The 13,990-nt window shown below is 45.4% G+C and overlaps 3 protein-coding genes across 22 annotated transcripts in view; 2 read left to right on the forward strand and 1 right to left on the reverse strand.

Moving 5' to 3' along the window:
* Positions 1-5,996, forward strand: part of LOC125771419 (myosin heavy chain, non-muscle) — a 42,128-nt gene extending 36,132 nt beyond the window's left edge. For 9 of the 10 annotated variants that reach the window (XM_049442014.1, XM_049442010.1, XM_049442013.1 and 6 more), the window contains 5 exons: positions 48-352; positions 667-1,431; positions 1,518-2,579; positions 2,659-2,822; positions 3,963-5,996. In XM_049442014.1, coding sequence (XP_049297971.1) covers positions 48-352; positions 667-1,431; positions 1,518-2,579; positions 2,659-2,822; positions 3,963-4,074 — 2,408 coding nt within the window. In that variant the 3' untranslated portion in view covers positions 4,075-5,996. Of the gene's footprint in view, positions 1-47; positions 353-666; positions 1,432-1,517; positions 2,580-2,658; positions 2,823-2,953; positions 3,249-3,962 lie in introns of all 10 variants that reach the window. The other variant, XR_007419309.1, reaches the window with a different exon arrangement.
* Positions 5,997-6,312: 316 nt separating this feature from the next.
* Positions 6,313-8,763, reverse strand: LOC125771466 (protein ST7 homolog). The gene is made up of 3 exons (XM_049442115.1): positions 8,561-8,763; positions 8,362-8,469; positions 6,313-8,299 (listed from the first exon to the last, which is right to left on the reverse strand). The coding sequence occupies exons 1-3, from the start codon at positions 8,589-8,591 to the stop codon at positions 6,891-6,893; spliced, it is 1,548 nt and encodes a 515-aa protein (XP_049298072.1). The 5' UTR covers positions 8,592-8,763; the 3' UTR covers positions 6,313-6,890.
* Positions 8,764-9,374: 611 nt separating this feature from the next.
* The window catches only part of LOC125771440 (coronin-1C-like), a 43,747-nt gene continuing 39,131 nt past the window's right edge, over positions 9,375-13,990 (forward strand). For 6 of the 11 annotated variants that reach the window (XM_049442073.1, XM_049442076.1, XM_049442077.1 and 3 more), the window contains exon 1: positions 9,379-10,517. In XM_049442073.1, coding sequence (XP_049298030.1) covers positions 10,227-10,517 — 291 coding nt within the window. In that variant the 5' untranslated portion in view covers positions 9,379-10,226. Of the gene's footprint in view, positions 10,518-13,990 lie in introns of all 11 variants that reach the window. The other 5 variants (XM_049442072.1, XM_049442070.1, XM_049442085.1 and 2 more) reach the window with 4 other exon arrangements.

Here is a 13,990-nt window from a genome sequence, read left to right on the forward strand (position 1 = left end):
AATGGCGACATATGACTAAATAAAACGTATTATTTTCCTCCGTACAGCACAACAAGAACTGCGATCGAAACGGGAACAAGAGGTAGCCACATTAAAGAAGACGCTGGAAGATGAGTCTGCCAACCATGAATCATCCTTGATGGACATGCGTCATAAGCATGCGCAAGAGATTTCTTCCATTAACGAGCAGCTGGAGAATCTGAAAAAAATGAAGGGTGGCTTGGAGAAGAGCAAACAGCAGCTTGAGGCAGAAAATGCCGATCTTGCCACCGAACTGCGCAACGTAAACCAATCGCGCCAGGAGAACGATCGTCGGCGTAAACAAGCAGAAACACAGATCGCCGAGTTGCAGGTAGGAATCGAAAAAAAAGAAGAAATGATTGTTCATTGATTTTTCCCGTGATTTGAAGCCAACGATTTTCTTTTTCTTGTGCATGCCTCTTCCGTTTACATTTTGATTTGTGATTTCCGAACCTAGGATTACGTTGAGTATTTCGAAGTATGACATAGAATTGTAGTAGTTTAGGAAAATGAAATCTCAACATCTTTATCTTTAATTTAGTATTTCTGCTAAGTCAGACAGTGGGATTTCATAGTTTCATGTTCTTGAATATTTCTTCCCAATTCTCATATTCTAATGTATTATCGTATTATATAAATTATCAGGTAAAACTGGCTGAAGTCGATCGTGTTCGTGTCGAGCTCCAGGACAAGGTGACAAAACTCCAACAAGAAACAGAAAACATCACTCAACAGCTTGACGAAGCCGAATTGAAAGCATCGGCAGCAATCAAGAGCGCTGGCAATCTAGAAAGTCAGTTGACCGAAGCTCAGCAGTTGCTGGAGGAAGAAACGCGTCAAAAACTTGGTTTGAGCTCCAAGTTACGTCAAATCGAATCAGAGAAGGAGGCGCTCCAAGAACAACTAGAAGAGGATGAAGAAGCAAAGACTAACTACGAAAAGAAGCTGGCCGAGCTGAATTTTACCATTCAGGAGCTCAAGAAACGCTCGGAGGAGGACTCGGACATTGCCAAGGAACTGGAGGAATCGAAGAAGAAAATGAACAAAGATATTGAAACGCTTCAGCGCCAGATCCAGGAATTGCAGGCGGCCAACGATCGCTTGGATAAGAGCAAAAAGAAGATCCAGTCTGAGCTTGAGGATGCGACCATCGAGCTAGAAACTCAGCGTACCAAGGTGTTGGAGCTGGAAAAGAAACAGAAGAACTTCGACAAAGTGTTGGCCGAAGAGAAGGCTATCGGCGAACAAGTGGCCCAGGAACGTGACGCTGCTGAGCGCGAGGCAAGAGAGAAAGAAACGAAGGTTCTCTCACTATCCCGCGAGCTTGACGAAGCATTCGAGAAGATTGACGAGCTGGAAACGAAGCGCAAGGGACTGCAGAATGAATTGGACGAGCTGGCAAATACACAGGTAAGAGTGCAATGTTACAACATTGAAGTAATATAATGAGTTGGTTATACTGAGCACATGATTTTTATGTTTTCGTTGTATAACAGGGAACAGCCGACAAAAATGTGCATGAGCTAGAAAAGGCAAAGCGGGCCCTAGAAAGTCAATTGGCGGAACTGAAGGCACAAAATGAGGAGCTCGAGGACGATCTACAACTGACCGAAGATGCCAAGCTGCGGTTAGAGGTAAACATGCAAGCCCTGCGCGCACAGTTCGAACGTGACATTCAGGCAAAGGAGGAACAATCGGAAGAGAAGCGACGCGGATTGGTCAAAGCGTTGCGGGATCTCGAAGCCGAGCTCGACGAAGAACGCAAACAGCGTGCCGCTGCCGTGGCAGCGAAGAAAAAGCTCGAGGGTGACATAAAGGACATGGAGGCGACGCTCGAGATGAACAACAAGGTGAAGGAGGACGCACTGAAGCAGGCAAAGAAGCTGCAGGCACAAATTAAAGACGCCATCCGTGACGCCGAGGAAGCTAAGGCGGCTAAGGAGGAGTTAGCTGCCATTAGTAAGGAGTCTGAGCGCAAGGTGAAAACACTCGAGGCGGACGTAATGCAACTGTCCGAAGATCTGTCCAGTTCGGAACGGGCACGCCGTGCTGCGGAGGGCGAGCGTGACGAGCTGCTCGAGGAAATCAATTCCAACTCCAACAAGGGCTCGCTAATGATCGACGAAAAGCGACGCCTTGAAGCACGCATTGCCGCCCTCGAGGAAGAACTCGAAGAAGAACAATCCAACCTCGAGCTCATGGTGGATAGAAACCGCAAGGCTCAGCTTACGATCGAACAGCTGACGACTGAGCTGGCTACGGAAAAGTCGAACGCACAGAACAACGAAGCTCTCAAGTGTGGACTCGAACGGCTTAACAAAGAGCTTAAGGCGAAACTGTCCGAACAGGAGACGGCACTCCGCACGAAGCTGAAGGCAGCCACGGCCGCTTCCGAGGCCAAGAATATGAATCTGGAGAAACAGCTCGAAAACGAAACGAAGGAGCGGCTGGCCGTGCAAAAGGCAAACCGCAAGCTCGAGAAACGCATCAAGGAGCTGACGATGAACATCGAGGACGAGCGACGACATGCCGATCAGTTTAAGGAGCAAATAGAAAAGGTATTAATCGGAACATCGCGCAACCCCTGCTCAACCGAATGTTTGAATAATATCTATTGTATTACACTTATTACTTCAGGCCAACAATCGCATGAAAACGCTCAAGCGCAACCTCGACGAAGCGGAAGAAGAAATCCAGAAAGAGAAGACACTGAAACGAAAGGCCCAGAGGGAATGCGAAGATATGCTCGAAAGTCACGAAGCACTATCGCGGGAAGTGAATGCACTCAAGTCGAAACTGAGGTAAGTTGTTATGCCGGTATAGAAGAGAGTTGGGAGTTTTTCATTTGATGCGGAACTTTGGAAAATATTAGACACTGATATATTGATCTCTTTTCGTGCTTTCATCTGCAATTATGAAACACTACGCATAGCATACACAAAGACTCGAAAAAGTAATCAAACCTAACTCAAGGAGACGGATGCGCATTTTTTAGCGTCGTTCAATAATATGTACAGTAGAGGACGATTACGTAGGTGTATAGCTACGAAATAGGGTGATAGTTAAATTCTTGTTCCATGTTATGCTGTGTCATGTTATTGAAAAGAAGGCTGATGGATGGAAAGGTGGGGTGAATGTGTGTAGGTTGGAAGCAAACACACTTTTCACGTAATTAACGGATGTGATAAGAGTAAACCTCAACTATCTCTAAAGTAAATGCGTTAAAGGTAAAGTGAGTTACAGCACCCCTTCCTCGTTGTGTCGTGAGTGCCGTTGTAATTGTTGTGAGTTTGTTTCGTTGTACAATGCGTCTTACCGTTCAGCATTGAATATCAATACATTAATCTTTTCTTCTGCTTCTGTTCTTAAAAAAATATCATCTCCACGGTATAGCTACACCGTAACCTGAGAGAGTGAAAATGAACGTTGAATTTGCGAGAGTGTTGAAATTTATTGTTGTTCCGTAAGACCATGTACAGTCACTTAACCCCTCTATCATGCATTTTTCTGTCTAATCGAATCTCCTGCCCTTCTGCGTCTTTCAGTGGTACTACAGCATGCGATATACAGTGTTATCTTCACTACACAAAACCCTACAGTTATGCAGGAGTATTTCGTAGTGGTTTGACTTACTTTGTCTTTCATCTTAACCCCGAACTAATAGAATAGAGTGGATAAAATCTTTTGCATGTTTCCCGGCTTGTTGAAGCCTTCCTTGACGTTTATCCCAAATGTTTTGTTTTTACTGCGTTGTGCACTAATCATTGCTCACCTAAATATTAAAAAATGATTGCAGTGCATTTTTTTACCAATGAACCATCATTCCAAAAAAAGTGTGCTTATTAGTGGCGAATTCTAATATTAGTTTGCGTAGCGCTTGTCTTAGTTTTTTTGTATTGAGCCTTTGTTATATAATGTATTTTTTCTTTTTAACTCTTCAGACGAGGTGGTGCAATGGGCAGTTTGAGCTCGTCCCGATTGACACCGAAGCGCGAGAATGATTCGATCTCGGTACAGGATGAATCGCTCGATGGCGAAGATAACAGCAACTGACGAAAGACGTCTTCCAATGGCAAGCAGCAGCAGCAGTATCAGTCACAACACCAACAACTCTACCACCATTCCGACAACCTTTACTGAGAAATGAACATGAACAGGTGGCAATAATGCATAAATAGGTTTACCAGCAATAAAGGGACGAATGAGCAAACAAACCCCCTTGGGGGCGGGTCGTACATACATACGCACGTGCACACAATATAAGATCAGACGAAATGCAACCAGTGACCAACTGTGCGAAGTCAAATCGAAAATGCATTTACCCATTTCTATCAACACATTTGCTATCATCGACCATGATAAAAGGGCTTCGATTGCTGGATGAAGGAAATGTGTACATGTACACATATATGTGTGTGTGTGAGAGAGAAAGAGAGAGAGTTACAAAGCGAATGTTTTTTTTCTATCTGCCTTACATTGTATTGATTGTTTGATGAAATCAAGTTGATGTTTTTATGTAAAAGCGCAACACTATCGATGCGTTTATGTTCACATTCCTGTTATTTTTTAAGAAACGAAAAGGGCGAGATGAGCATTGGATATAACAGCACTATGGTTTCCAATGATCTGCAGAATGATTTTAAAGAAAATGCAGTCTCTTTTCCCTGCTACACCCTTGTAAAGTGTGCGCAGGAAGCTTAGATGGACAACGTTCAATTGATCACTAGAAATAAACTAATCGCAACTAGGAAATGACAGTGCTGCTGGAACCCCGATAACGAAGAGAATGAAATGACTATGGTGAATGTATTTCTGTGTGAGAGTGTACCCTTAGCAAAGTGCCATGTTTAATAACAATCAAATCTAGATAGATCGAACGAAGGAAGCAATCTGAAAACGAAAGGGGTTTCTTTCATGCGCGAGACACCAGCATAGGAAAGGCCCAACTTAAAACGAATTTGTGCAAGGCGGTATGCCTGTCATTCTCCTGCGAGGAACATCCCCAACCTGGTCGTTCTGAATCCGTGCGAACGTCATCATCCCGTCCCGTTTTGTGAGTTTTACCTTTTTTTTTGTTTTTTTTTGTTTGTTCTCATCGTCCTTATCTGTGCGTCAAATTGTGTATGTTTTTTTTTTTTATCTGTGAGATGCAATACCAGTTGCTCAGAAGATGATTGTCGGGAAATTTTCTATGTACTTGTTTGTTCGTGTGTAACGATCGCCATCGTCTTGTATTTTGTTGTATTTGTTAGTTGTGTCCATCGTTGTGTGCGAATTCAATCATATCGGAATTATCGGTTAGCGCAAAATGTGGGTACTAGAAGAGGATCATCTAAGAAGGTTCGTCGTACTGTTTATTGTAAAGGAGGGAATAAGAGCAAAAAAAGAGATAGAGAAAACGAGAAAATGTGAAAGAAGCAGCAACATTTTTTTTTGGGTTTTTATTTCGTATCCTCTGATTTTGATTATTATTTAATGATTTTTAATTCTTTCTATTTCGTCCTTTATTTAACTGTGTATTATTACTTTTATTATTATGATTATTATTACTATTATACCTTAAAACCGACTCGCAGCCGGCACCGATGCCGCCGCAATCGAAGCAAGCTTTGGAAACGAATCGAAATCCCTGTAGCGCGAAAGAGAAAAAGGGAAAGAGATAGAGGGGAGGGTAAACTTCATCTAGAGGGGTGGTTCACCCCTCAGCAGGAAGCACCTTTTCTATTACACTGAATGAAACTGATCATTTTTTGAGCAAATAAGAAGAAAATTGAATAACTCAAAACACAACACTAGACCTCCTCACGCGCCTTCACATCCCTTGCTCCTACACTCCCCTCCATCCCCTGTTACATACATTTAATAAGCCCCATGTACTTTTTTATAGGAGATGATAAATCGGACACAGCTGTGAAGAGCAGCAAATGATTAAAATTGATAATAAAATATCGTTTAAATATTGAAAAAAAAAAAAACAGACAGCGTTATTAAAACGTTTCGTACTCGTAGCTGAATAATTCACATTACCTATGAGATCATCCAAAGAGAAGGAAGTGATTATCCCTCAAGTTCATCTTTTGCAATGCGAATATTGCAGTTTGTGCTAAATTGTGATCCTGAGATCCTGAAAGAAAGACATAGCCAAGCTAAGTAACTTAGTCGGCCTTTGGAAAAGGATCCTCTCCCTTCATCATGTGCAGCAATATAAATACGTGCGGAACGTTATCATTGGTGTCATCACATATTGAATCCTACGATCAAATGATTGTACTCATGATATGCTCATTGTGATTACTTCTGTTCAATAATTTATAATTTTATTATTTTTATTCAATGTTTACTCATACACGTTCGCACACATACAGAACGAAACTAACGACATAAAATGGAGACCAAAGTTGCGGAGCTTTTACACTACGCAGTCGCTTAAATTACACTCATTCACATTAAATTTATTACAGCATTACTATCGCGATCGCGATCGATTGAGTGCGGGCAGAACCCGAGAAAGCGTACGCCACTACGCATCACTTTGTTCACGACGTACGACTAGTTTGTGCTTAAGACATTCATCAGGATTAAGTTAAGTCCTTTCGTATCCCCTGTTCCTGTTGGCTGCGGGTTTTTTTCTACCTTCTGACTTTTGAGCTAAATACAGGTTTGGGCAGTGAGATTAATGATGGCGTGATTAAGAAGCCGCAGGAGGACAACGTAAACTAAGGACTCTAACGGCGTAAAGCCGCTAGACGTTGAGAGAACGAAAGCACGAAAATGCGTTCCAGCACAAAGGAAGATCATGTCACATCGTATGCCGTAAAAAAATGATGGAAAATCAGCCAGGAAAGGGTCAGTTCGAAACGGCGGGTACTTTAAATGCGCGAAAGCTGTTGCAGTAGATTGCAGGGCCAGATCGCCTCGATGCGCTCTTTGACGAAATGAAACGGTAGCGAAAACCAGCTGAGGGTCGTGCTGGCGAAAATACCCATCGACTCGGGATACTGGTGCGTGAGCAACGCCAACAAAGCCGTAATCGAGCAGAGTCCGGCAGTGAAGAGAATGAAGAACGGTAGCTCCTTCTTCGGATAGACGGACACCTCGTGGAAGGCTGGCAGCAGTTCACGGTCGGCACACTCCGTGCAGGTTGGGTACGGGTAGAAGAGATGGCCCCGTTCTAGCGGATACGGCAGCATACGGAACGTACCCTCCCAGGTGCAGTGTAGCAGATTGAGAGCACCCTCCACGTTCTTCCAGTGGCTGAGATGGAAGAACGCGTACGCCAGTGCCTCCGAGTCACCTCGCTTGAGGATGTGTTCCGGTGGCAGTATGAGTTGTTTCATCTCGAGCAAATACTTCGGTACGTGCGGATTGAACTCAACCGCCCGATGAATCGCCTCGACCGCACTCATCTCCGCCGGGCTGAGACCGCGCTTGGATGCCACATCGGGGGAGAACTTTTCCGCCACCACACGCGCCTTCAGCAGCGCCGCCGTGTAGCAAATGGTGGCCGACTTTGGTAGTGAGATGTCATCGTACTTGGCCAACACCGCCTGACAGTCGGCGTACGCCTGCATCTCAAGCAGCGCCTCGAGCAGATTCTCGTGAATGTTCAGTACGTTCATGATGGGCGAAATTTCCTTCGTCAAATCGCGGAACATTTTCACGGCTTCCTTCAGCTTTCCGAGCTTACGGGCACACATGGCCAGCCGGCGCTTGATGTAGATCAGCACATTGGTGTCGCGCCGGTGGATACCTTCCGCGATCGTGCCTTGATGCTGGAAGGTTTGCGACCTTTTGTAGTTACCTTCGGCCACCTTCAGTGCCGTCCTTAGGATTTTTTCGGCTTCCACTATCGTGGTCGCTTCCTCCTCTGCCAGCAGTATGTAGGCCGGGGCACAGTCCGGGTTGAGCTCGAGTGCACTTTTGGCCGCCTTGATACGAACGACAGGGTTCCGCTCACGCCAGGCTGTCTGCATGATCTCGTACTCGGCCTTACCGGCATCTCCTTCACAGGTGAAGAACGTCTGATGGTCCTGCGCCGACAGGTTCATATCGTAGAACGTGAGCGGTTCTTTCTGGGTGGCCCAGTAAAACCGCTGATATTCGGCACCGCGGAACAAATTCAGCGGATTGCGCCACACTTTACATTCGGGCATACTTTGTGTGGTGCCGCTGCTACCACTGCTTCCAACACTACTGCTTGTACTAGCTGGGGCCGGCGAGTCAGTGCCATTGTCATTGCCACTTATCCACGGACTGATGTGATTGATGGAGACTTGCTCTAAAAATGGGAAAACAGAATCGTTAGACTTGTACTATTTGTAGGAACCTTAAAAAACTCACCAATGAAAGACGTTCCGTACTTCCGGAAGTACCACCATTCGAATATGAGTATCAATCCGGAAATGAGGCTAGATGTGCCGGTAAGGGCAACGTAGAATTTGGGAGTCACTGGTAAATATATTCGACAAAAAACAACAATTAGTAATCCGCTTCAACGCATCTGAGACCCTTGGACCACCTGAGTGGTGCACCAACTTACGCGTGCTGAGAAACACCGATGAATCCCACATCCTTCCACGTCGGAAGACACGAACTTCCGGGAAAACACACGAACGGTAAACGGCGCAGGAAGAAACAGGAAAGTAAATGTGCTGTTTTTTTCTTGGGAAACACCACAGAAAACACGACAAAAAACACGACAGCAACAGCAGCAGCACCACAGACAAGACAGAATCCTTTTTTGTTGCTTTTTTCTTTCCCTTCGGAGTTGTCAACCGCTTTGTTTACGTTTCGAGGGCAAGCTTTGTTTATCATTTGTCCTGTGCTTGTTGTGAGCGTTCGGATGTTCGACCGAAGCAGAATTTTTAACGGATGTTTTTTGTTCGTTTTCTATTAATTATTGTTTGTTATGTCTTTTGATAAACAGCGTTGTATAGAAACTACAATAAAAGCAGCGTTTATGATTTGAATTTCTAAATTAAAAAGGGCAATCGCAATCAACCCAGATTCAAGTACTGAACTTGCCACATTAGCCAAACATGCTTCTGGCATCGCCAACCTGCATAGGTGGAGGTCTAGCCATAAACAACCAATTCCCAATTCGTTACTTCAGGCAGTAGCAAAAAAATATGTAAACTAAAAGCGTTTATGTATTTTTGTCTCTGATTTAATATGTCCAAGCCAAATTTGGAGCATTAAGCCTGTACTAAAAATCAAAAAATTTACACCCGAAAAATTCAAACTTTTTGTTCTTGCGCGTTGTGTACACGGGGCTTAACATTGGAGAAGTTTGACATTACCTCGGCTCGATCTCGGTTGCTGCTGGCTGTGCTTGCATGGCACGAATGCCACAAGTTTTTTTCATTTAAATTTTGAACTTGCTAGCGGACGGATCGTGCTCGCTGCTACTCTCCGCACCATCGCCATCACCGTCATCAACATCGAAGTTTGTGGGAATAAAAACTGTGCACGAACGTAAGCCAAGTTTTAACAAAAAAACAGGTTCGAATGAATAGAACAAATGTGGTGTAAAAATTGTAGTTTTGGTGTCGAATAACTGCTCCACAAGATTGTTTGGTTCCGTAGTTCTTTTCGCAACAAAGCAAATCGTGTAAACAGAGAGCAGAACCGGAACGAAACCGGCCGAACCAAGATCAATCCCATTGTGTGTTGCACCGTGTGTTCAAAAGAGCGAAGGAAAAGCTCCGGTGCATGCCGCTACTCCACAGTGCGCCCTGTGCCACATCTCGGTCACACTTTGTTGAAAGCGTTTCGGGGGGGCAGGTTAGTGCAATTTGTTCAAGAAGGTGCACAAAATAACCTCCAGGAACGTATCGGTAACGTGTGTATGTGTTGTTTTGGATTTGTGCCGTTTCTTCAACGTCGCGTGTTCGCATTACCACAACCCGCACCCGGTTCTATATTGTTGTTTCGATCCGTTACGGTAATCCGGCCAGAGTGTGTGCGCGTTCGATGGTGTGAGTGAAAACATCAAAGCAAACCATATTATTTCTCCACCAAAATCAAAGGGCCCAGAACAAGGGCAAGCTTGCCGTTTCTCGGGCACACGAAACGCAGCAAACCTTGACCTTCGGTGTGTGTGTGTGTTAGTGTGTGTCGTACGCGCTCCGGTGCATTTCTTACGTAGCTTTTCCCTTCCGTACCGGTGAGCTTTTTTTTTTGTTGCTTTTACTTGGTGCTGGACCATGTTAGAGCTACATCCCGACATCGGGGAAGTGCATCTTACCCGTCCGGCCACGGCTGCCACCACACGGTCCGCACTGGAAGCGATCAAGAAAAAGTTTGAACTTGCAGCTGCCGCCGCAAATGCCGACGTGAGCGAGAAGCTTCTGCTTGAGAAGGGAAAGGAAACAAAGCCGGCGTTCGGTTCCGCGGGTGTTCCATCGACCCCGGACGGAACCGAACATTCACCGGTCAAACCACCTTCAGCCATCGGATTGATTGATTCCCGTGGGTGCGCCAAACCAGCCAAAAAGGTAAGTTCCGCTTCTGACTTTCGATTAGCAACCTTATCGTGTGCGTTACCTCGTGTGCGTTACCTCGTATGCGTTACCTCGTGTCTTATCACATTTAATCGCGCATTGGGAATTTTTCCAAAAAGTAAATACACTTCACGGGTGCAAAAGAATGAATTCTACTGCGCGGGAAACACACAAGTCTCATTTCCTCTTTTTCGTGGGCTTCAGTTCACAGCTGCAGGAAGTTGGCGCAAGAAAGGGTTAGTTTGTGCGAATTTTCGCAACACGAAAAAATCGAGCAACGTGAATAGGAACCGGTTTTTTGAAAAGTCTGCAAAAATTGGCAAGCAGCACGCTGGAGTGCTGGAGTGCCAAAAGAGGTGGACGAATTTTCCAAAAAAGGGAAAGATGATATTCGTCTTGCGACTTCTATTCATTGCGCTTTGAGAAGCGCGACAATTGCAAAGGAAGGAGCATTTTTTCCTTTTTCTTTTTGTTGCATCCTGTCTAAGGGATTTTATCAGGGTTGCATCTGTAAGTGGAAGCTATTTTGGTCCTTGTGGGAAAAGAACCAATTAAGTTGGTTATCCATAGTTGTGTACGAAGCAGTTTCATTGCATGATATTTTAACAGTTCCTGGTGAACAATTAAGATGCTGGTCAAAAGACAGGTTTAACCCAGCATTTGACGGCGCCGAGAAAGAACTGCTTCTAATAAACCAGCTCGAAAATAATGCACTATTTCCTACATCAAGAGAAAGAAGATGGCCCTCATTTAAACGCCGCACGAGATGGAAGTTTTGACGTTTAACCTCTTCGCTTTCCGTTAGCTTCCGCTAAATTTCGCTAATTTCGATCGAATATCCACGATCGACGATGAGAGGAGATGCTTCCACAGTTTCAAAAAGCGAAGTTGCAGAAGTTCCGTTCGCATCTTTCGCATCTTTCACGAGCGGATGTTACCTTTCCCCGGCATTGCAATTACCACCCACTCTTCCGGTCCTCATTTTCGTACAGCCGCGCACACCGCAATTGCTGTGCTACCGTGAAAGTGTGTTGGAGTGTCGAAGGCACTCTCAGTAGCAGCAGTAGCAGACTTCCGAGCCGGCAATTCGGAAAAATGAAAACGAATCATCGCGGGGAATAAACTGGTTCGCCATTTCCATTTCGAACGTACACGTGAGGCTGCGTGGAGGAAAAACTGTTTCCCACCGTTCCGTTTCCTCACAACCGGTGCAAACCGAACCGAACGCCGGAGGAGTTCTTCTGGCAGTACCCCTGGTGGCATACGACGCGAGCGTGTATCGTCATGGTGCATCTCGAAGTGCAAGCGAATCCACTCGATCGGAAAGCCGTTAATGGATTATGGGAAAAATGGCGTGCCAAGCAGAGGTGAGAAAATTCCCTCCCCCCCCCCCCCCCCCCCCCTTTCCCTTGTTGCCAGCTGCTGAAATGTGGGTGAAATTGGTTTTGATGCGCGGCTTGCGAGAAGAAAGTAATTCCGAAAAAAGCCTCATCTGCAAACGTAGACACATAATTCTCACTGTTTAATCAAGAGGCGTTTTGTTGTGTGCTCCATTCAGATTGCATTAGCAACAAAATCTTGACGCATGAATATGATAAGCAGCTGGGTGAATCGTGCCATGTTCAATTATCTGCATATTTTAAGATCAATTTCACAAATTTCAACCTAGCTGTAAGTTGATCCGCCTGCTGGCGCCACTGTGTATCGCGGTGTACACGAGTCCCGGACGTGATCTTGAAGGACGGCATGATAATTGCAGTGAGAAGAAGAAGAGCGTTTACTGCTGATAACAGTGCAGCTGACCCGTGGAGAATGCAGAAGGTCTCGGCAAGCCGATTATGAGCCTAGTATCCGGTAGCGCCCTGCACTTATCCAATGCCAATGTGAAGGACTGGGACACGATCATCTCGTACTGGACAGCACGTTCATGTAAGAAATCGCGTCGTCTAGAGCAGGGTTCTCCAAACTTTTTAGATGGCGTGCCGCTTTGAGTGGAATAGCCACAGCTAAGGGCCAATCTTGGGAGCTCTCGGGAGGGCCTCGCGGACCGTAGTTTGAAGAGCCCTGGTCTAGAGTAACGGGGCGTAGGCGCGTCTTCCAACTTGTTCCAGCGTATACTATCTTTCTTGTTCTGATCCGCCGGTACGACGCAAGAGCCGTTGGTTTCGACCGAGTGACCACGTCGTGGTGGAATAGACATTGAAGTGTGCGAAGTGCACTCGACAGTTCGAGTAGACCTAACCTCCGTTTTGGGACGTTCGTGGAAGGGAGCGTAGAAGCGAAGGGAAGGGTTGGTTTATTATAATCATTTTCAGGCAGGCACGACTCGCTCACTAGCACCAGCAGATTATTATTGCGCATTGCGATGGATGGATTGTCTATCGAGTCACCGCTTCCGCCCAGGGATGCTTCCCACAAGCTTCTACGGTGGATGTGAATCGGGAAGAGTATTGCGACGGAATGGCGCATATCTGACGAATCACATCATCAACTCGAGAAGCGTTGTAATGTGTCCGAATGGTCATTCGAAGCAACCTGACTAATGGAGGATGTACTGGACCGTGATAGTTCGCCGACTCTGTCGAATGTTTAATGTTTTCGAATTTCAATATATTTCTCTCCCTGGGAAGCGAAGATACCGCCTGCATACTTCCTACCTTATAAAGGTTCTGTAGAGTGGAGATCGCGGGACCTACTCGTACGATAGACTAATTCAAATGGCATGGTTTTTTGTTTGGTGGGCGAGAACAGATCACTCCTTCGCCATTTGCTCCGAGTACGGCACTTGACACCTTTCGACACCATCGATCATTGAACTGTCAAATGAGTTCTAAACTCATCATATCTCGTTCTGCCCGAAGACCGAAGTGGAGGAGTGCAACATTTCTTCCATTTTTGCGAGGGTGTCTTTCTTTGGGATTTTTGGATCCGGTTACATGTGGAGTAGGGTTTCGTGTGACGTGATCAGGTAGGCCGGACGTTAGGAGCTAAGGATGGTGAAGATAAGAGAGCTTCTCGGACGAGGGCTCTATAACGCGCAAGTGTTATAAAATGAATACGTCATAGATAGCTCGGTGCAATAATGCATTTTGTGCAGTGAAGGGATTTGATTTGAGGCTTTTTAAACTCATTACTTCGTCTGTTTGAGTTTGTTCAAGTTTATACTGTATGACGTCATCCAATGTCTCCATTCCATTCCATTCTGTAATTTCTTCGACATCCGAGTCGATGTCGAATAGGATCTCCAAAGATATCCATCTGTTTACCACATCTAATTCGTGCACAAATCGGTCTTTGTTGGAAATTAGTCGCGAACACGTACCAGAGTTCATTCCCATTTTCTTCCTGACACTCTCTCTCTCTCTCTCCCTATTGAACGGCCGTTAGCATTTTTCCTATGAAATGCAGCCAGTACAACAACGCTATGTATGCAACAGTGCGTGATGCAAGTGCATCCGAGCCTGTAC

The sequence above is a fragment of the Anopheles funestus genome, chromosome 3RL, assembly GCF_943734845.2.
Source record: "Anopheles funestus chromosome 3RL, idAnoFuneDA-416_04, whole genome shotgun sequence".
In the NCBI taxonomy this organism is placed as follows: Eukaryota; Metazoa; Arthropoda; class Insecta; order Diptera; family Culicidae; genus Anopheles; species Anopheles funestus.